Source organism: Myotis nattereri, assembly GCF_964212035.1.
Source record: "Myotis nattereri genome assembly, chromosome: 16".
Classification (NCBI taxonomy): domain Eukaryota; kingdom Metazoa; phylum Chordata; class Mammalia; order Chiroptera; family Vespertilionidae; genus Myotis; species Myotis nattereri.
The window spans coordinates 17,554,730-17,578,767 of NC_138091.1; the positions used below are offsets into that span (position 1 = coordinate 17,554,730).

The window sequence follows — 24,038 nt, forward strand, 5'->3', positions numbered from 1 at the left end:
AAAATCCAGATAATTTACACCAAGAGTGAAACCTAGTGTATAATGTGGACTTTGAGTGATAATGATGTGTCAAGGTACAATCATTGATTTTAACAAAATGTCCCAGTCTAGTGGGGATCTTTGAAACTGAGGGATGCTGTGTTGATATGGGTATTAGGGTGATATTTTAAAATTATGTATCTTTCACTTATTCTTGCTATGAGCCTAACAATGCTCTAAAAGTTAAAGCCTATTTTAAAAGACAAAATAACAAGATACCTGTAATGACTTTTTTTGGTTAGTATATGGAGCAACTAGTATTCCAGAACACTGGTAGAGGGGATATAAACTATTTCATCACCTAAGGAAACTGTCAGAATCTACTAACTCTGAACATTTCCATATCTTCCATGGGAAATGCTACTCATTTTTTCCCATCAGAAATCCATACATAAATGCTCCAAAAGATGTACAAGAATGTTAATAGTAGCTCTATTTGTAGTAGCCTCATACAGAAAACAACCCAAATGTCCATGGGAGTGGCTGGGGAGAGGTCAAGGGGGAAAAAAGATAGATATGTAAAACTTTCAATAATAAAGAATTTATTTATTTATTTTTTAAATGTATTTTTTATTGATTTTTTACAGAGAAGAAGGGAGAGAGAGAGTTAGAAACATCGATGAGAGAGAAACATCGATCAGCTGCCTCCTGCACACCTCCCACTGGGGATGTGCCCGCAACCCAGGTACATGCCCTTGACCGGAATCGAACCTGGGACCCTTCAGTCCACAGGCCGACGCTCTATCCACTGAGCCAAACCGGTTTCGGCTCAATAATAAAGAATTTAAAAAAATAAAACAACAAGGATGGATTTTATAAACAACATTGAGTGAAAGAAGCTAGATACAAAAATGTACCTGCCAATACCACTATTTTTTAAATTTAATTATATTTTTAATAATCTCTGAATATTTTAAGTAACCAAGAAATGGCTAATACCACTATTGATATAAAGATTAAAAGGACAAAACTAATATATAGTGGATATCCTTAGACGTGGGGAAGTGCCTGCAAGGGGTCATGCGAGGGTCTTCAGAGATGCTGTTAATGTTCTATTAACGAAAGGCAATCTACCATACAGCTCTCTCACGTGTTCTGTGAAGAATGAGTGCAGCACTTAGGCCGGGAGGTGAGCAGCTCAGAAAGGACACCACTGTCACAATCCATCTGCCACTCAAACAGAGTATTCCAAGAACACTTTTCCCTTGGAACATTTTAAGACCCATTCATTGTTTTCTAGCAGTTTTTATTGCTGAAATATCTGTTTACAGTCTGATTCATTTTTTTTTGTAGGACTTTGCTTCTTTTTTCTCTTTTTAAAAGTTAAATAATGAATTACAGTTGATATACAATATTATATTAATTTCAGATGTACAACAGTGATTAGACCTTATAAGGGATCATTCTGATAAATCTAGTACCCAACTAACACCTATACAGTTATTACAATATTGTTAACTTTATTTCCTATGCTATACTTTATACACCCATGACTATTTTTATAATTGAAAATTTGTAATTCTTAATCCCTTTCACCTTTTTCACTCATCCCCTCACTTCCATCCCATCTGGTGATCGTCAGTTTGTTCTCTGTGTCTATGTGCTTGTTTCTGTTCTTTAGATTACACATATAAGTGAAATGAATTTTTTGGGGGGTGGGGGCGGTTGAATATGGAACAACTAGCATTCTAGAACACTGGTAGAGGGAATATAAACTACTTTAATCACCTAAGGAAACTGGCAGAATCTACTAAATCTGAACATTCTCATATGTTCCATGGAAAATTCTACTCATTTAGAATTTGTAATCATGTTACAAATGGCAAGATTTCATTTTTATTTTATTTTTTATGGATGAGAAATATTCCTTTGTATATATGCACCACATCTTCCATTCATTTATTGATGGACTAGAGGCCTGGTGCACAAAAATTTGTGCACTCGGGTCGGGGGGGGAGTCCCTCAGCCTGGCCTGTGCCCTCTCGCAGTCTGGGACCCCTTGGAGGATGTCCACCTGCTGGCTTAAGCCAGCTCCCCGGGGGATTGGGCCTAAGCTGGCAGTCAGACATCCTTCTGGAAGCCCAGGAGTCCTCGGGGGATGTCCACTTGCCAGCGGGGAGCAGGCCTAAGCTGCAGTCAGACATCCTTAGTGCTGCTGAGGAGGCGGGAGAGGCTCCTGCCACCACCACTGTGCTGGCAGCCATCAGCCTGGCTTGTGGCTGAGCAAAGCTCCCCCTGTGGGAGCGCACTGACCACGAGGGGGCAGCTCCTGCATTGAGCATCTGCCCCCTGGTGGTCAGTGTGTGTCATAGTGACCAGTCATTCCCAGGGTCAATTTGCATATTACTCTTTTATTATATAGGATAGAGGCCTGCTGCATGGGTGGGTGCCTGCTGGTTTGCCCTGTAGGGTGTCCCGGATCAGGGTGGGGGTCCTGCTGGGGTGCCTGGCCAGCCTGGGTGAGGGGCTGATGGCCATTTTCAGGCTGGCCATGCCCTCCAGATCCCATGAAGCTCAATGTTCTGCCTGTGCTTTGACATCTCAGATACCAGTCATTCTTTCACTACATATGAAGGCCTCCCAGCAGCATTCCAGGACACTCTCAAGCTCTTGGGGCACCACTTAGCAAGGTGAGGGACAAGTTCTCACGCATGTGCTTTGGACCCAGACTGAGGCATAGATGGCAACCTAATCTGTGAAATAAGGGGAGTAAATATATTCCCCCTGCCCCCCTTTTTTTTATGGAAACACCCTATAATTAGATTTGAGCTTAAATAGCCTAACTTCAGAGCCCATGCTTTTATTCTCTGTGGGACTGTGTCTCCCAGCATTGTCATCCCATCATGATATTGAGGTTTTTATCCTCATCAATATCTTGAGGATCCTTGCTCAGAAAACATGTGATCGGTTTCTACATAGATGACTTATTTCTCTGTAATAATTATCTTATTTCATAATGTGTCGATGAAAGGCAGGGAATCTTTTCTTAAATTTCTAACTGGCTATTATTACTATAAAGGAAACTATCCTTTGTTTTGTATTCATTTGGTATCTTATTCTGGTATTTATTTTGTAGCCTCTCTCTTATTAGGTCTAATAATTTGTAATTGAGTTCTTTGGTCTTCCTAGGAATATAATTACATCGTCTCCAATAATGATCATTTTGTTATTTGTTTCCCTAAATGCAATTACATCTTTCCTTTCCCATTCCAGCAACTGGGCTCTCTCAAAGAATCTGGAATAATGATGATTACTGTGGTGATCTCTTGCCTGTTCAGATTTTAAGTGTAATAATTTTGATTAATATAACATTTCAATGATTTTTTATATATGTTCTTTGTCATATTAAGGAATACTTTATTTCAACTTTATCTAGAAGATTTACTTGTGATAAGTGTATTATTTTAAAAATCTATTTTAAGTGGCAAGTGCCACAAGGATATATTTTGTCTTGTCTTATTAATGTAATAAGTAATGTGGCAGTGTTCCTGATAGAGCGCCTCTGCAGGCCTCCATGTCCTCGTAGAGCTTGCAGTAAGTTTCCCCTTCTGCCCTGTTTCCTTTGGTAGCAGTTAACTTGGAGCCCTGAGGAGCTGGACTAAGCATGCCCCTTTGCCAATAGCCAAAAGCTTCAATTAAAAGCCCTCATAGTCTATGTTCTACTGGTAAAACTCCATCCTTTTCCCCCCAAACCCTAGAACCATCATCATCCTTATTAGCTTTGGGATCATTGGAACTAATATCTCTAAGCCTTTTATCACTGTTCATATCAGCTATTTCAAGAAGACTAAGTCTCCATTTCATCTCTCATTCTCCAGACTCTAATATCCAAACTCCAAACTCCTGGCAAGATTGATCAAGAAAAAAAAAAGAAATGAAAAGTGTACAAATAAACTATATTAGCAATGAAATGTAGCCACAACTAGAATTGCTACAATAATCTATATATATAAAAGCCTAAGTGACCATCCGACCGTTCAACCATCTGACCAGTACCTATAATTCACACTGACCACCAGGAGAGGGATGCTCAACACAGGAGCTGCCCCCTGGTGCTCAGTGAGCTCCCACAGCCAACCTCCCGTAGCCGGCCAACCTCCCCTGGTCCCTCCCCACCTCCAGGAGGCCCCAGCCAGCAGCTGGCAGCTGGCAGCTGGCAGGAAGGCCCTGGCCAGCAGCCAGAATGCCCTGATCAGCCTTGATTGCCAGCCAGGCCTAGGACCCCAAATTTCGTGCACTGCGCCTCTAGTAAACAATAAAGGAGAAATTCCTTTGATGGGTGCATGTCCAGTAGAAGCCAAGATGGCACGGGGTGGTGCTTCTACTGTGAGTCATGCTAGTAGGAGCTATGATAGAGACCATAAAGGGAGGTACCTAGACTGGGAAAGTGATTGGATTGGATAAGGGACACAGAACCTCAGAGGATCTAGAAAATGGATTGGTTAGAGGGGGAAACCAGTGGAACCCCAGAAAGGATGGGGAAGTTGATTGGATAGTTAGAAAAGGTGCCTGGTTCTTCCCAAGCCTGTGAAAATATAACAGAATTTAACAATATATAAAATGGCAAATTGGATATATCTCAAGAATGCAAAGTTGGTTTAAAATTAAAAACTTCATTAGATGCAGTGCATTAACACACCGAGATCACAGTAGACTTTATTGGAGAATAACAAGCTGATTTTAATTTTACATGAAAGATCAGAAGTCAAAGAAAAACTGTCACCTCTAAGACAAATTTAATGAATATATATTATGAAATAGTATGTTATTTTAATTTTATAGTTGTAATTATGTTAGTGTAGTACAGTGTAAGACAAACATATTAATGAATATATAGACTAAGAAACTCAAAAATACTCCCATTCAGATATGGCAATGTGATTTATACTAGCATAATAGATCAGTGAGAGAGGATGAGCTCTTAAATAAACTGTGCTGATATAATAGATTTCTACAAAAGAAAATAGAATTGAACATTAATCTCACACTATATTAATAAATCTATTTCCAAATGATTATATAATAAATAGAAAAGGACAAATTTTCCAGAGATAGGAGAAAGCTACATAAGGAATGTGTTTTTAAGTTAAAGATCATTCTGTTATCAGTGGTCGGCAAACTGCGGCTCGCGAGCCACATGCGGCTCTTTGGCCCCTTGAGTGTGGCTCTTCCACAAAATACCACGTGTGGGCGCGCACGTACAGTGCAATTGAAACTTCCTGGCCCATGCGCAGAAGTCAGTATTTTGTTGAAGAGCCACACTCAAGGGGCCAAAGAGCCGCATGTGACTCGCGAGCCGCACTTTGCCGACTACTGTAGATGATTTAGAAATGGTGCAGTGCCTCAGGCTAGTGATATATTCAGGGAGGACACTCAGATGGAAAAGAAAATAGAACCATAGCAACTCAGATCCAGGAAAACGTAAAACTCAAAAGGAAAATGTTAACCCTAGTATTGGCCTGTGGCCTATGAAAGGCCATTTACTGGGGCTCAGATAGCAACACTGCTCTCTATGCAGCTCGGCTTCAGGTATTCATAGGGAAGGTCTAGCTGCTCATTCCGGGCCACTATCTCCCTTTCCAGGTTGTCCAGATCTGCTTGAAATTGTCTTAAAATAGCCTTGGGCTCAGGGCCTGAGAAATGTTCTTCTGTGTGATACCCCAGGGGTACCTGAAGCAGAAAAGAAGGATTGATCAGCTTCTAGTTTCAAGACACAGGGACCAGAGCCCAGCCCCACACTCTGCAATTTCTTTTCTGTTATCACTGCCCCAGAGTTCCCCAAATCCACTCTCACCATGTCTGGCTGCTGCCGGCCCACTTGCCTCACGAAAAGCATCTGAAGACAGCTCTGCCGGACATCTGGGAGTGAGCCCATCAGTGTGGCCATTGTCACATCTTCCTTGGTGGTAGGAGGGGGCATCCGCATTGTGCATGGGGCATTAAGGACCCAGAACAACCAGTCATGCTGAGGGGGGAAGAATCTGGAGTCAACCAAGCACTCTGATATGCAGGGCTCTGGCTCCCGACTCTTTCCTTAGAGCATACCCTAGACCAGGCACTTTCCCTCAGGCACCCAGGCTTTCCGTTGTCCATACCTGACTGAAGTTGACTGCTGCATGCTGGGCAGTGCATCTGAAAATGCACATGGTAAGGAAATGGCAGAGCTGAGCCCGAGACTGGAAGGAGACAGGAAAACCTAGAAGAAGAAATACCAAAGTTTAGAAAATGCAATTCCTGAAAAAGATAAGGAAATAAGTGCTAATGTCTGGAGATACCCAAATGTTAGAATTAGTGAGCATTCATTCATTCATTAATTCATGTAAAATAATGCTGCATCCAAAAGAATAGCTTATATTGGACCAAGAAGGTGAAATACCTGTGCATTGCAAACCATAAGACACTGATTAAAGAAATTGAAGACAAATAAATGGATATATATTCTATTATCATGGATTGGAAGAATTAATATTGTTAAAATGTCTATACTACCCAAGGCAATCTGCATATTCAATGCAATCCCTGTGTAATTCCAATTGCATTTTTTATTTTTATTTAATTTTTATTTGTTTATATATTTTATTGATTTTTTACAGAGAGGACGAGAGAGGGATAGAGAGTTAGAAACATCGATGAGAGAGAAACATTGATCAGCTGCCTCCTGCACACTCCCTACTGGGTATGTGCTGGCAACCAAGGCACATGCCCCTGCTGGAATCGAACCTGGGACCCTTGAGTCCGCAGGCCGATGCTCTATCCACTGAGCCAAACCGGTTAGGGCTCCAATTGCATTTTTTAAAGAAATAGAATAAATCATTAGGTTGGAATCAGTAAGGGCCCCAAATAGCCACAGAAATCTTAGAAAGAACAGAGTTCAAGGCATCCTTATTCTGCTTTCTGATGTCAAATTATATAACGAAGAAAAAATAGTCGAAACAGCATGGTATTGGCATTTAACAGACACATAGATCAATGGAACTGAACAAAGAGTCAAAAGAGGAGGCAAGAATATACAATGGGGAAAGGACAGTCTCTTCAATAAATGTTGCTGGGAAAACTGGCAGCCACATGCAAAAGAGTGAAACTGGACTGCTATCTTATACCACACACACAAATTAAGGACAAATGGATTAAAGTACTGAAACCATAATTCTCCTAGAAGAAAACATAGGTGTAAACTCCTTGACATCAGTCTTGGTGATAATATTTTGGATTTGCAAAAGCCAAGGCAACAAAAGCAAAAATAAACAAAGGGAACTACATCAGGCTAAAGATCTTCTGCACAGCAAAGGACACCACCAACAAAATAAAAAGGCAGCATGCTGAATGGGAGAAAATATTAGCAAATCACATATCTAATAAGGGGTTAATAGCCAAAATATATAAAGAACTCATACAACTCAGTAGCAAAATAAACCAGATTCCTATTAAAAGGTGGACAGAAGCTCTGAATAAACATTTTTCCAAAGATACACAGGTGGCCAACAGTTACATGAAAAAGTGCTCAACATCACTTTTAACAGGGAAATATAATGAGATGCTACCTCACATCTGTTAGGATGGCTATTATCAAAAGACAAGGAATACCAAGTATTGGTGAGGCTGTGGAGAATAGAAGCCTTGTGTACTGTTAGTGGAAAGTGGTGAAGCCACTATGGAAACCAGTACGAAGATTCTTCAAAATATTAAAAATAGAATTACCATATGATCCAGCAAATCCATTTCTGGGTATTTATCCAAAGGAAATGAAGCATTGACTTGAAAATATAGCTGGACCCCATGTTCATTGCAGCATTATTTACCATAGCCAAGACATGGCAGCAACTGGCCCGTGTGGCTCAGTTGGTTGGGCATCATCCTGTGCAACGAAAGGTTGCAAGTTCAATTCCTTGTCAGGGCACATGCCCAGGTTATGGATTGTGGGCTCAATACGCGGTAGGGGGTGTACAAGAGGCAACCGTTCAATAGACGTGTTCCTATCTAACATCAATGTTTCTCCCTCTCGCTACTCTCTAAAAATAAATAAAAATCTTTTTAAAAAAAGACATGGAAGCAACCTAAGTGTTCATCAATGGATGAATAAATAAACAAGTTAAATATATATTCAAATATTATTCAGCCATAAAAAAGAAGGAATTCTTGCCATTTGTGACAACAGGGATGGACCATGGGATGACATGATGCTAAGTGAAATAAGTAGACTGAGAAAGTTAAATATTATATGGTCCCACTTATATGTGGAATTAAAAAAAAAGGAAAAAGACCCTGAGATCATAGATACAGAGAACAGATTGGTAGTTCCAGAGGTGGAGGTAAGAGTGGGTGAAATGGGTGAATGTGGTCAAAAGTTACAAACTTCCAGTTATAAAATAAACTAGAGGCCCAGTGCACAACATTTGTGCACTGAAGGGGAGGAGGTCCCTCAGCCTGGCCTGAGCCCTTTTGCAGTCCGGGACCCCTTGGGGGATGTTTGACTGCCCGCAGGGAGTGGGCCTAAGCCGGCAGTCGGACATCCCCTGAGAGGTCCTTAGCGCTGCTGCAGAGGTGGGAGAGGCTCTTGCCACTGCCACTGTGCTAGCCAGCCATGATCCCACTGGTGAGCCTGGCTTCTGGTTGAGTGGCGCTCCCCTTGTGGGAGCACACTGACCACAGGGGGCAGCTCCTGCATTGAGCATCTTCCTCCTGGTGGTCAGTATGTGTCATAATGACCAATCATTCTGCCATTTGGCCAATTTGCATATTAGGGTTTTATTATATAGGATAAGTCATGGGATGTAATGTACAGCATGGCTATTATGTAATGTACAACATGGTGGCTATAGTTACTAATACTGTATTGTATATTTGAAAGTTCCTAAAAGGGTAGATCATAAAAGTTCTCATTAAAGGAAAACATTGTGTAGCTATGTGTGGTGTTGGATATTAACTAAACTTACTGTGGTGATCATTTCACAATACATACAAATATTGAATCATTATTTTGTACATCTGAAATTAATAATATATATCAATTATAAAATATATCAATTATAAAATATATCAATTTTAAAAACTCACAAGATAAAGGTTACAACCCTAGAGGTATAAGGGTAAAGATTTTAACAGGCACCTCATAAAGGAGGATATTCTGGATGACTATTAAACCAAGGAAAAAGTATTCAGAGCAACTAGTCTTCAGGAAAAGGCAACTTAAACTCACAATATGACAGATCTACGTACGCACCAAAACGGCCAAAGTAAAAAAGATAGAAATATCTTTTTCATGTATTTAAGACTATATAGAGCAACTATAACTGAAACTCTGCTGAACGAAGTGAAAACCAGTACAACCACTTTGGGAAAAGGGTCAATAACTACTGAAGCTAATTTTTGCATAATTTAAGTCCATCAAGTCCACAGGAAAACACACACACAACTGTTCACAACAGCACTAATATTGATCGCCCCAAGCTGGAAACAATACTAATATCCATCAGTAGCAAAAAGGAAAAATAAATGGTGCCATAGTCATAAAATGGAGGTGCCCACAATGATGATCAACAAACTACATGCTACATGCAATGAAGTAGGTAAATATCAAACATAGTGTGCATGCTTGTATTTCCATCTGTGAAAGGTCAAAACAAGTAAAACTAGCCAACATACAAGTCAAGATAATATTTATCTTCATGTGGATAGACTGGAAGAGAGTACACAAGGGGCTTTCTGAGGGAGCTGGAAAAGTTCTGATTCTTAATCTTCATGCTAATTATACAGGTGTGTCACTGTAGTAATACATCACTAAGTTATACACCTATGAGTATGGACCTTTCCCTAAGTTTGTTGTATTTCAACAATTGCTATCTCTCCAAAAGCAGTTCAGTGCTTATAGATAGCTGGGAAATGGTGCAGAGAAAGAGAAGTAATTCTTTCAGTTAAAATACAGGAAGGGTGTGAAAGTCAGCTATCCATTCCACTCAATATACAGGCAAGTGTCTTAAAATATAGTTTCTATTATTATTCAGCTGTGCTGAGACCAACAGGTCAGGAGATAACTGCCATGGAAAAGATATGTGTTATACTCACAGATACCTGCCACACCACAGGGGACCACACTGGGAGGACCAGGGTTGGTCAAGAGGCAGAGGGGTGAGGGGAAAAGGTAGCAGGAGCCTTTGTCATGGTTTCCATGAGAAGGAACAAGCAAGGCAGAATAAGCAGGTTTAGGACAGGCTAGTTGCAATAATTCCAGTGGGCTCTGGAGTGTGGTAGCTGTCCCTAGGCTGGTACCTGGCCCAAGGTGATTAGGCCAGGGGAATAGGAGCCCAGAGTGTAAGAGCTCAATACAGGTGGTGGTTGGGACTTCCGGCATATGAAAAGCACACTTCCAGGGGAGTGGTTTCCTATATCTGAGAATTAGCTGGTCCTGGGAAGAGTGGTGCCTTCTGGGTCAGCAAGACTCCAAGATGTCAAAGTATCAAAACTGCAGAATAAATAAACATGATGAATGCAATGAGATGGGGTCATGGAGTTTGATGCCTGACCAAGGTCATCTACCCCATGGCAGAGTCTGGGCTCTCCTATTTCACATGCTGCTCATATTGCGGAGGTATTTTTGTGTGGGGTGGAGCATATGATTAAACTCATCTAACACTATGTACTATGCAGGCTTCAGTACTGTCACACATTATATCACTGGGGCTCAAACATTCTGTCAGGTACTAAGTGAGAATGGTTGCCGAATATTTTGCCCATTTTACCTTTAAGGAAACTAAAAGTCAAAGTGAAAGAGACCTAGTGGATGGCTCAGGTCACATAGAAGGAAAGAGGCAGAAACCAGTACTTTAGAAACAAATAGTAGTGTGTGGCCTTTAATGAGAATAACATGGGAACAATAGGGCAGAAAGGACATTGAAAGTTGAGGGAGTGAGATGGAGGAATCAGAGATTAAAGTGTAAATGACTGTATTTTGTAAACGCTTAAGGTAAATATGTCATGGGGAGAGGATGGCCAGGGAGAGGAAGAAGCATCTTTTGGGACATGGGATGCTTGAAGAACAGAATTGAAAAGTATGAGAGAACATTTGGTCCTGAAAGGGTCAGGGCGGTGGGGGTGTTGCCCAGATCCTCCAAGGGTCTGGCATTGGTATATTAAACCTTGTATTTTCATGTCCAGGCCATAATAGCTTCCCAGTAAATGTTCATACTTGTCCCACAGGCTGAGGATGGGAATCAAGGTGTTGGTGTGAAGTATGTGGGCGCAGGGCCTGAAGGACAATTTAAAACAGACCGGGCTGGCCCATATGTGCAAGAGAGAGGATGATGAAACTAGGCAAAGCACAATAAAAGCTATTTCTTCATCATAGATTAAAATGTGAAATGGGAGAACTAAAGGTAGATCCTAGCGAAGGAATGAACTGGGCAGAGAAAGCCGATATTTAATTTGCACCTAGAAATGACCTTCCACTGTGGTAGTGTTGCATGTGTCTGGACCCTCTGTGTGTGGTGGACAGTAGCAGGCAAGAGGAGAAGGGAGGGAAATCCAGAGAGGGTCATCATGGATTTTGGTGGGAAAATTTCCCCCACTTATATTCTTAGGAAGAGCTTCAGAGAGCACAAGCAGGGCCTGGGCAGATCCCCCGCTGGTCATGGTTCTGGACCCACTGGGCTCTCTGCTGTGGAAGATTCAGGGCATCTGTGGCAGGAATGGGAGATGGACATAAAGGCTGATGATCAGGGTCTCTGGGGAGGACAATCCTTGGGTTTGTAGGACTGTCTTAGTACTTAGGAGGTGGGAATGGTATTCATATGCTTCATGTGTGGAGGGCGAGAGGGTGATGAGAGATTGGGATCATGTCCCCGGAAGGGCAAGGCTGACAAGGGGCTCTGGGCAGAGTGTCTGCAAGGCTGACAAGGGGCTCTGGGCAGAGTGTCTGAACAACTTCCTTCTCTCGGCCTAGTTCTCACCTCGGTCCTGGGCCTGGCACAGCCCCACCTCAGTGATCTCCCGACACCAGGCCTGCAGCTCAGGGTCCCCTCTCACGACGTCATCCCTGTGGTAGAAGAGGTGGATGATCCCTTCCACGTACCTGCCAAGAGGAGAAAGGAGCTGAGCTCCTTGAGAGTACAAGGCTGTAGCCTATGACATTTAATCCTTTTCTGTGGCTTCTGTCCAACTGACTTTCATTGTATCTGGGGGCACATCTTACAAGACTTTCCTTTTGGGACATCCCCAACCTTTTTCTACACACTAGTTTAGAAAGGAAATGTGAGACATTAGTTTTAAGCGTTCCCTATACATGATTAATAACCATTCTTTCTAATAAAACCCAAGTTCTTCCAGATCCCCATCTCCCCATTCCCAGATTCCCCAAGCTAGGCTCTTCCTTTATTCTACTTTTCAGACATGTTTCTTTTGCCTCATACTGACCTCAAAACAGAGACCCACCCTCCCTCTCCCCAATGGCCATCCATTTCTCAGCTCCCACTCTTACCCACCTGGCAATGATCTCCCAGAGCCGTAAAGCATCATGGGCATAGAGAGCACTTGGGATTCCCAGCAGGCCCCGGTCAGCCAGATCTTCAGGAGCACAGAGGGAGCGGTAGGTCAGCTGAGCCAAGGCCTGATGGAGCAACTGCACATGGGGCCCTCCACCTGTGCTCACTGCCTGGAATTTGAGAGTTGACAGGTCTTGAGTGATAAAAGAAGAGCTGACAATCTTGACATAGTATATAAGGGGTTCACAGTGGGGTTTACAAAATTGAAAGTATAAAACGAACAGGCTCATGGGTTTAAGGATCAGGACATTCATACCAGGTGGTGTGAGACTGTGAAGATGGCAGGAGGTTGTAGAGAGATGAAAGATTAGGCAGCCCCATGCCCTCATTTCCTCTTTACCTGACTAAATATTCCACTATCTGAGTTGAGTTGTGTCCGTGCTCGGGTGTTAACCTCCATGGTGTAGCGGGTGTGTGGGATCAGGAGCTGGATGAAGAAGATTAGAGAAAGGTAGTTATTGGAGTCCATGCTTGGGTCCTTCCTTGTAGGGAATGGCACTCAGTCTGGGGACATTCTCTCCTCTTGATGCTTTCCTCCCTGCCAGTGCCTTTGTAGGCTGGTCTCCTGCTGCTATGATCACTAACTCTCATGCTCTCCATGACTGTACTGTGAGTGGGGCTGTGGAGCTAGAATGACCTGGGCTTGAGTCCAGGCTTAACTACTCACTTTGGTACTTGTTCAAGTATCTCATCTGTCAATTTTCTCATCTGTCAACAAAGATGATAATAGGTCTCCTAAGTCAGGTGCTGTGGTGGTAATTATATGAGTAATATATAAAGAGTGTTTAGTTCAGTGCCTGGCACACAGAAGCATTGATTAGGAGGTATTATCATTACCTTTATTGTATCCACCTTGAATGCAGTTGTCCGTTTAGAACAGTGGTTCTCAACCTTGGCTGCATTCATTCATAAGGCCCAGAAATCAGGATTTTAAAAAGATTTCCAGGTAATTTTAATGCGCAGCCACGGTTGAGAACCACTGGTTTAGAAGCTACCCCTTAGCTTTCAATATCATTTCATGCTTCCTCTTTCATTCACATCTTCTCATTCCTTAAACTAGCCTCTCTGCTCAATTTCAAAGCTCTCCCTCCAACTGCTCATTGTTTTACTCTTGGATTCTTTTGGAAAAAGAGTATCTTCAGTCAGAATTTTAGAAATGATATCAAGCTCCCTGCTTAAGCAGCAAATGGGTTGTCATCAAATCTGTACCCATTCCTAATTGTCCTCTCTTTCCTTCTATTTTTAGCTATTGAAAAGTACAACTAACATATTCTTTTTATCTTAGATGAATTTTATTTCATTTCCTCCTGGTTGATATACAGGATTTAGACTGTTTGAGTATTGATCAGAGTTTTATGATGCTGGAATAAAGGAAGGACACAAGTGATACTGCTGATACCAAGATATCAAAGGAGCTCATGTTGTTCTTTTCAGAAAGTTCATGGAGAGATGCTGGTGTCACAGAAAACACTAAGACCACAGTGAGGAGCAAAGAACCCAGAACAGAGTTCCTAACAGCAATGACAGAAATGATGATGATAACCAAAGTAATGGCAGAAAACAGACATTTTTCTAGCATTTAGTCTGTAATGCCTTAACAACCCAACAATGCAGATCGCTATCCTCATCAACACACATCTGGTGAGTACTGAGACCAGGATTCAGGCTTCCGACCCAAGCAGTTAATCCAGAGCCTGCACAGGTAACCTTGGTAACTTCTGCAGGCTTAGCCCTCCTGGGAGTTCCAACAAGACTGTCTGCCATGGGATGGAGTTGCTATGGTGAGGGAATATGGCTGTGGAGGGGAGCTTATGAATTAAAAGGGTATTTTGAAGTGTAAAAGTGGGAATAAGTGATTCAAGCTAGGAGGGAGATGGTGATGATGTTATCAAATCTGAAAGCCCATGAACTACATTAGTAACTATTTTATCTCACCCTAGAACCTCGAACAACCACAGCCCAAGGAGTGTTGGCATTGGAACTCCCAGAGACATTACAGATCAGTTTTTCTGCTTGTCAAATACTCATTTGCGTATCTTACCAACACTTCAAACTTTGTATCTAAAGCTCAATACCTAATCTTTGCCTCCAAACTGGCTTCTTTTCCTAATTACACTCTTTATGATCACTGCTCCGCTTCATAGACTTATAGATTTTTGCCCCCTGCTCTGCCCTGTTCCCTGTATCAAAGTGCCATTGAGATTTGGAAAACAATTGTAAGGTAAGCACAAGCCTTGTTTTGCTGCCTTCTGCCTAGCAATAGACACTGAACTCGCTGTTTATAACATCACAGTATTTCTTGGTCATTCCAACAGTGTTCACTTTGTGAGCTCCTACGTCTGGCAGTGCTGAGGCCTCTGACCTTTCTCTCCAATAATATACAGGCATGACACAGGCAGTCTCCTCCCTTCCATCCCTGTCACTGCCATACTAATGTACATCTTTAGTTTCCTCACTCTTGGGTAGATGTCAGTGACCAGCCAGGCTGCTATCCTTGCCCTTTAATTTTGTGCACCTCATAACATTTGGTTGCAGTAGAACATTCTCCACCAATACTATAGAGTTTATAGCTGTTTCTTTTGATTCCCACCTCTATTCTCAGATGTGATTCTTTGACTGTTTGTTATGTCTACCACTTGTCTTCCTGGCAAAATGGCGACATGTGGGTTTAACAAACTATATTCCTACTCTCCTCCAGACCCATTGCTGGAGAATTTCAGAGAATTGACTTGCAATATGTGTATAAAACTGCTAAAGAACTTGATTGAATAGGATAGATCATGTATTATTTCTTATAACTGCATGTGAATCTATAATTGGCATAAAATTAAAAAAATGTAAACATGAAAATATAACCACAAGATTCAAGGTGTTGCTGTAGTTATCTCTCTCCTGTCCCTTCCTGTCTATGAAGATTCTTTGCTGATACCATATCAGTGCTTGATTATTGCAAAGCAGGTTTGTTATATATTCCTAGCCAGATGGCTTAGGCTTTTAAAATCTTGGATAACTGTTGTACTGTTTCACATGTTTCCTTGTGAGCAATATGGGACAGAGTATGTACCTTGAAGACAGGGTGCAGTCCTGGGAGGTACCTCATGGTGGCCACAGCGATGACCTCAGCCAGCAGATGAGTGTTCAGAAAGTGATATTGTAACTGGTGCAGTTGGAAATCTGAACTTCGGACCCAGGTCTTTGCCAGGAGCCAGGCAAGTGGAGGGTCTGAGGGCAGGAACAGTGGTGGGATGGGGCAGCTGGCATTGGGAGGCTGGATCTGCAATAAAGAGGAGCTAAGCATTCATTGACCTCATCATATGTTATACACCATGCTCAGTATTCTGGGGGAAACTGATGACTAATATTATTGTCATGCAGAGGGCTATAGGAGGAAGGAGAACCCTTCCACTCATCCTCTCACTAGCTGTGGGGAAGTGTGAGTACCGTAATGGTCAGGTTCAAATAGGAGGAATTAGAAAGGGGAGAGTTCAGTATGGCCATAACAGGGTTTGGGAGAAACCTGATGAAAGTGTGAGTTAGGATGGTAGAGTAGGAAGGAGAAGCTGGATGTGTGAGATACTTGACAATTCTCATCAATTAATTGATGAGAATAGTAAGAGGGGAAATGCATTAAAAACAAGGGAGAAAATATGTCCAAGAAAGAAAGGATATTCTACAGATTCAAAGGTCAGAAAGAGATCGAGTAGGCTTAGGGTGAATACCAACAGAGACCATTCTGACTCTCAAGGCAATTTCAGGTGGGTAGTGAGAAAGCTGCAAGGTTAGAAGGGAAGACTGGAGACAACAACAGATCTCACTGAGTGAGACAGAGGAGCGGGGACAAGAGGTGGCTGTCTTTGTCCCTGGGCAGTGGTTGGGGTGAAGGGAGAGCAGTGTTGGGAAGAGGATTTACAAAATATCTCACCTGGATGACCATGGGTAGCAGCTTCCCACTGGGTTCCATCTTCAGCATGACAAGGGGGGCAGCCAGGTACTGCTTCTCTCCTTGGATCACATTGGCTGGAATTCCATCCAGCAGGATAAAGTCAGCTTCAAATAGGGAACCGTTCTGGGGGGAAAGTTCAAAGTCTACTCCAGAGGGCCAGCACCAAGGGGAAGAAATGTGATAACATTCAGTCTCATTTCTTGCAATTATCCTACATCAATATCAGAGTCCTAGTGGCAGAAAGGAAGGAGGCACCCAGAACAATTAGTCCAAGTCATCTCAGTGGACAGTGAGGAAAGAGGCAAAATGAGAGGAGTCTTCACCAGGGACATGTTAATTCCTTGTGGCAGTGGTGGTTTTAAGGCCATACTTGACCAATTTCTTTGCACCACATGCATGCTAAGCTTCCCCTTGTCAAGGTTTCCAGGCCTCTTTCCTCATCATATCCTATTTTTCTGCTACCTCTATCTGGCCCCCACCAGTCTCATAGTTTCCTTTACATAGTTTATCAACTGCAAGTTTTTCCTGCAAAGGACTCTGCACATAGGGGCAGGGGATTAATACAGACTCCCTTCCCTGATTCACCTCTGGTCCTTCTCCTTCAACACATCCCTTCCCCCACAGACAAGGAGAAGACAACAGAGGGCTGGGGATGTACCTGGAGTTCTTTCTCCAGCTGGGCCCGAAGCTCCTCCATCCCTGCGGGCAGCACCAGCCGGGAGGGCAGAGAGGTGGAGCGTCTCAACAGCATGGGGTTGGCGCCATTGAGGAACTGGTAGCCAAAAAGCTCATCATCCTGCCAGCGCTGATGAACCTTCTCTGTGGGGTAAGGGTGGAGGGTAAGGGGAGGATATTCACCACAACCTGATGTCCTTCTCCTTTAGGTTTTAATACAGCTATTCAGGCATATGATTACTTTGTATTCAGCTCATCTTTTCTTTTTGTTGCCTCTGAGAAATGACCAGGCATATTATCTTCTCATCTGGGAACTACTTATGAGGGTCTATGGAGTATGAAGTTTGGGACAACAAAACACGCTATTAAGAATTTACAAAGGTCTATGGGAATACTGACCACAAAGAGTGCTCTTGGGGCCCCAGAAGATCTGATCAAAATCCTCTAGGCTGTCCCAGGAGCTCAGGAGGGTGTAAACACGTTTGAGGACCATCTCCAGTGCCCTAGGATAAATGTCAAGGATGGCACTGTCAACTCACCAAATCCTGCCTGTTACGGGATCCACCACTACCCACTCCATTGGGATCTTTTCTCACCCTGTCTTCCCTGTCCATTCATAGTCCAGCCTCTTTTCACCATGAAATTTCATATCTGGGGGCAGATCCTTCACAGAGTCCGCCGCTATTGTCAGGGGTAGCCCTTCCTTCCAGATGCCCCAACTAGCAGATGGGGAAAAGAGTTCAGGGAAGAATTAGGGAGTCAATGATGGTGGCAAGATCAGAGAAGAGGTGGTTAAATTCAGGAGAGCAATGGATGGGTGGTTACCGGTAGATCAGCTGTCTTTCCTTCAGTTCTTTCTCTCGATGCTTCTGGAACTTGTCCAAGGTACTCTCTCCTGCCAGGCGGGCTGGGAGAACATTTGATCACATTGTTTATCCAACTTGTGCTCTCCCTGACTTGATCTAATCTCTTATTCTTGACTGTATTGCATCAGACTCTTGCCTTTTTCTCTGACTCTACCTCACCTGATGTATTCCCAAAGTCACTTATTGTATCTTTACCCAAAACCTATTTGTGATTTCACCTCTTTCAACCCCATGTTTGTTCTTAACAACATCCCATGTTTTCTTCCCTTTCATGTTCCTTAAATTAAATTCCACTACTTGTGCCTATAGATGATTATGAAATTTCTCCTCAATCACGTGCCATATCCACAATATTCATATTATTATATACTAGAGGCCCGGTGCACAGATTTGTGCACCAGTGGGGTCCTTCAGCCTGGCCTGTGAGGATTGGGCCAAAACCACTCTCCGACATCGCCAGAGGGGTCCCAGATTGCAAGAGGGTGCTTCTCGAGTGACACACCCTGGAATCGGGCTCCCTCCTCGGCAGCTCCTGCTTTGAGTGTCTGCCCCCTAGTGGTCAGTGCATGTCATAGTTACCAGTCGGAGCATCTGCCCCCTGGTGGTCATTGCGCATCAAGCTACTGGTCAGATGGTCCAACCATTAGACAGTTGCTTAGGCTTTTATATATATAGATTGCCTTTGTTAATCTCATCTATATTGGCCTTCCCCTTTCTACTCCTTCACTTGTCCTCCGAATGACATATTCATATTCATTATACATACGCCCTCTGCTCTTCCTTGTCCCTACCGCCACCTGATTCCTGAGACACAAATTCTATGTGTGCTCCCTTCAACCATCCCATCTCACCTGTCTTAGGGAGCAAATCGTTCCATGTTGCTACCTTTCCCTCACTCCATCTCACCTAGCCTCACCATCTTCCCTGTTTGAACACATGGTTCGAACCTGTCACTTCCCTGTTCGAACACATGGTTTATGTTTGTTAACCTGACTTGTCCTCTTCTCACTTGTACTTATATGGTCCCTCAAAGACACCTACTTCATGTTTCCATTTTTTATTAAATTTATTGGGATATAACATTGATTAATAACATCATATAAAATTCAGATGTACAATATGACATTTGTATTCTCTGAGTTTGCTGTAACCATGTATTTGACCCTCTTTGTCTTCCCTCTGGTAACCACCATTCTGTTGTCTGTATCTATGAGTTTGTATTTTTGTTTTGTTTGTTCACTTGCTGCTTTTTGTTTTATATCCCACATAAGAATCAAATTGCATATTTCTAGTCCTTTCCTTTTGATATTTCCTTTAATAATACTCTCAAGATCCATCCATGTTGTCTCAAACACCAATATTTCATCTTTCTTATGGCTGATCAATCTCCATTCTTACATGCCATTGTTCTCAATTTTCTCTCTTAGTCAGATCTCTCCTCCACATGTCCCACAGCAACAAATACCCTATAGCCCCTGCTCACTCATCCCTATCCCAGTCAGAGTGCTCCCTGCCCTCACAGTTGTCTTTCATGTTGTCACAGCCAAAGCAGCTCTTCATCTTCATATCATGTATTGCTCCCCTTCCCTGCCTCCTCTCAGGGGTCACATGTGCTAGCCTTACCTGTCCCTGCCCTGACTTGTTCCCAGTCACACGGAGATTCCTTTCCGCTTTACTTTGTCTCTGCTGTTTCCCAGCGTGGCTGCACCTCCCATTCCCTCTGCTCACATTCTTGGGAGGTGGGATCTACACATCACTCACTTCCCTGTCCAGGCCCACTTCCAGCCTTTTTCATTCTGTGTATAACTTTCCCTCCTTTCCTGTAACCTGCTGAGCGCGCACTTTTTTCAAATCCCTCAGACCTTCCTCTGTGCTCCCCGCATTCCCCAGTAGCCCCTTCCCCCGTTCCCGCACTACTCCCTGGGCCCTGCTCCCACTTCCCCGAGGCGGCCCCTCACCGGTGCCCTCGGGCAGGGTCAGCTCGCCCTCGCCCTGCACCCAGCGGTAGCAGGGGAAGGCGGCCTCCTCTTTGGCTCCTGGGCCCTGCACGGTGATGCGGTCGCAGAACCAGGCGTCGTCCACCAGGGAGTGGTGTTTGCGCAACTTCACGAACTGCAGTGGCCCCAAGTCCTGGGGAACGTCCTGTTCGAACTCCTCCGCCTGTGGGGTCAGAACCCGGTGAGGCTTAGGAGCGGGGACCCGGGAGAGGACGTTTTACTGGGACGCGGGGTCCCCTCTGGAGTCCGGGGACAAGGCCTCCAGGGACAGCATTGCCTCCTCCCAACACCCGCGCGGTGGGTCTCAAACTCCCCATCGCACCGGGAGGACCAGGGAGTCGCGATGAGGCCACAGTGACTTGAGCACTGAGCACCATCACCTGCACCGGAGCCAGAGCTCTAGGAGGACCCTCCCCTTTGACCCTGATCCCATAGTGACTCTGGCATGGGGTCACTTAGGAAAGGAGTGGAGGTTGGGTGGACAAGGGTCTAGGGGAGGGAGAAAGGAGGTGAGCCCAGCTGGGCCCTGACTCTGAACCTCTCACCCACCCAGGTGCATGAAGCCCTTCTCACTGGAAGTCCCAGCTAGTATGGATGGCTCCCTCACTGGCTCCAAGCATCCTGTGTCCCCCCCCCCCCCCCATGCCACAAGCCCAGCCCTACCAGGTTCTGAGTCCCTGCTTCCTGTGCCCACCTGGCCCCTCGCTGGCCTCAGCTGCAGCTCCAGCTCTGCCTCCCCGCGCTCCCCGACCAGCCACAGCTGCACGCGGTTGAAAGACCCGGAGAAGAGCCAGGCCCCGGTGGCCACTTGGATGCGGTAGCGGCCCATGGCAGCAGGTGGGCTCGCCTGGGTGGCAGAGGTTCTGTTACTGTTACCAAAGATTCCGCGGCCAGGCTTCGTCCTGCTGCCTCAGGACAAGTCCGGGGCTTAATAAAGCAGCACTGTGTGTGCCAGCCCACTCCAGGATTGGGCCCCACCCCAGACAAACCAGAACCTGGGATTAGCCCAGAGGGTGGGGGCAAGGCTGCTGCTCCTCTCAGCAAAGTGCTGAGAATGGGGCCTAGAGGAAGATGAGGAGCTGAGCCTGGGCGGGGGAAGAGATGGAGAGGGGCAGGGAGATTCCACCAGAGTTTTCTTTCTAGGCTCTCATTCCCCCCAACGACACCCCCTGCCTGGTTGTACTACTAAATAGCATTTTCTGAAGGGTCCTGGGTGCCAATCCCTTTTATTTCTTCCAGTGTTTGGTGCCCCTGGGCAACTGTACTCACTTTCTATTCACCTACCAGTCTGTGTGCCAAAGGGGCACTGGGATTGCCATTGTGGGCTAGAGAAAGCCCTTCTTGCGGAACACTTCAGAGGTCAGGGATAATTAGAGTATTTCCTGTAGTAAGACTTTCGGTGCCCATGCACCTAGAGTAGCTAATGTACTACTTTTCTCCCTTTTGTTTTCTCTCTACACACCCATCTCAGACAGACAACCAATGTCAATATGTACTGTTTCTGCTTCTCCATTTCTTTCTGTTAATCAGATTTCTTCATATGGTTTATGTCATTTCTTCCACAAAAATGGTCACACTACACATTTATTTTCTTGGAAGTTGCTTTTCACAGTTTACAATTCTGCTCTCTTCTCAAGCTTGAAGGATTACCCTCTTGATGGTTTTCAGTATAAACTGTGATGAGTGCTTTAATGAACACTGTTGTATATATACCCTTATGTACCCTCATATTTATAGGATAGATTCCCAGAAATGAGATTTCACATGAAAATGCTTGTATATATTGTATATTGGCTATCCCTTTTAAACCACAATTTTGAGATATGCTTGACATGTAAAGTCCACACATATTTGATGTATAAAATCAATGAATTTGCCAATAAGTGTACAACAATGTATATTATTGTCAAATTGCTTCCCAAAAGGCTGCAGCATGGTACCAGAGTGCCCTTTTCTCTGCATCTCCACCACCATAGAAAGCTATAATTTAAAAAATTTTTGCCAATAGGTTGGATGTAATTGTCAAGAACACTGAAGGGTCTGGGATTTTACCCAACTTAAAAACCAGTAAGGTTTGACTACTTGCTGTTTGAGGAATGGGAGCAGAAGACACATAACTTCTAGTTCAGTAACAAAGGGGATATTATTAGTCAGAGCAAAGCAGTAGCCACAGTTCATAGTCACATCACTTCCCCATGCCCTACCACATACAACAAGTGTGATGCAGGTGGGTCTGGGTGAGTGGCAGCGCACACAGTGGGCTGCATTGTAGGAGAGGACAGTGAGTTTGGGGGACTTGCCACTCTTGTGGTAAGCAGATCCATGTCCATTCATTGTCTACTGGATATTACCTCATTTCCATGCTTCCCCCCTGCTGAAACAACCTTGATAAATAGTAATGAGCTGTCAGGGCTTTGTATTTCTGACATACCCAGCAGGAAGACCTACGGCAGCAGTTCTCAACCTGTGGGTCACGACCCCTTTGGGCCTCCCAACGCTCTATTTCTCCATTTAATCATAAATGCATGGACTTACTCAATTCTGGATAGAAAGATAAAATATTGCAAAGGCACATACTCTCCTGAATTAATCTAAAATTTACATATATATTTAATATGCAAATTAGTCCAGGAAACTTTAATGCAGTGGTTCTCAACCTGTGGGTCGCGACCCCTTTGGGGGTTGAACGACCCTTTCACAGGGTCACCTAAGACCATCGGAAAACACATATATAATTACATATTGTTTTTGTGATTAATCACTATGCTTTAATTATGTTCAATTTGTAACAATGACATTGGGGGTCACCACAACATGAGGAACTGTATTAAAGGGTCGCGGCATTAGGAAGGTTGAGAACCACTGACCTGGGGGCACTCAAAGTCCATCGCAGATCGCCAATCCCAATAGAATGATGTATTTTAGCTGCTTAACCTCATCTAAAGCTTCATAATGAATATTAAATAAAATCCAAGTTCCTCACCAAGGTGTGATTTGCACAGTTAAACTTACTCTTAGTCTAATGAAGAGGAAATACATAGGAAAAGGAAGTAATAGATGTGGCCAGAAGAACGTTCTGTACAAGTTAAGATGGCAAACCCCTAAGTTTTGATAGCGCATGACCCACACCTTTCATGAATCTAATACTATAGCAACAAGCCTATTATTCCAGGCTCTCTGCTCCGGTGGGTCTTCACTCTGCATGAGTACTGTGACCACTGGATATCTAGCACGCCTCCACCAGAAAAAGGACTCACCTGGAACCACAGCTACTTCACTCCCCCAGACCTCTATGCCTGATCTTCGGTATTTCCCTTAAACCTTCTACTTGCACATTCAGCAAGAGACTGACCTTAAACCAATTCCAGTTCCACATTCTTGCCAACTTCTAATCCAGGACAAGTCCAGGGCTTAATAAAGCAGGACTCTGTGTGCCAGCCCACTACCGGATTGGGCTCCACCCCAGACAAACCAGAACCTGGGATTAGCCCAGAGGGTGGGGGAAAGGCTGGCTGATCCTCTGAGCCTGGGTGCAGGAAGAGAGAGAGGGGCAGGGAGAATCCACCAGTTTTTTTTTCTAGGCCCTCATTCCCCCCATATACACCTGCACCCTCGTTTTCCTATTGAATAGCATTTTCTGAAGGCATCCTGAGTGCCAATCTCTTTTCTTGGTGGCTGTGTCTGGTGCCCCTGGGTGACTGTACCCACTTTCTCTTTGCCTACCAGGTCTGCTTGCTGAATGGGCATTAGGATTTTCATTGTGGGCCAGAAAAGGCCTTTCTTGAGGGACACCATTCAGCTAGAAAGCAGCTAATGTATTCCTTATCTCCCTTTTGTTTTCTATCCACATCCCAATCCCAAGGCAGACAACCAATGTCAATACATGCTATTTCTGCTTCTCCACTCCTTTCCATTAATAGGATTGTTTCATGTGGTTTATGTCATTTCTTCCACAAAAATGAGGTCACACTATACATTTATTTTC

At 43.9% G+C, this 24,038-nt stretch overlaps 1 protein-coding gene across 1 annotated transcript; it reads right to left on the reverse strand.

Annotated features, from left to right (window-relative positions):
- Nucleotides 1–5,529: 5,529 nt before the first annotated feature.
- LOC308532873 (polyunsaturated fatty acid lipoxygenase ALOX12-like) lies at nt 5,530–20,882 on the reverse strand (the record flags this gene model as incomplete). The annotated part of the gene is made up of 14 exons (XM_081110537.1): nt 5,530–5,709; nt 5,834–6,004; nt 6,135–6,235; nt 11,982–12,103; nt 12,513–12,682; nt 12,913–12,999; nt 15,637–15,846; nt 16,495–16,638; nt 17,174–17,334; nt 17,590–17,693; nt 17,787–17,909; nt 18,016–18,097; nt 20,015–20,216; nt 20,748–20,882. 14 exons carry the CDS (start codon nt 20,880–20,882, stop codon nt 5,530–5,532), a joined length of 1,992 nt encoding a protein of 663 aa, XP_080966663.1.
- Between the last annotated feature and the right edge of the window lie 3,156 nt (nt 20,883–24,038).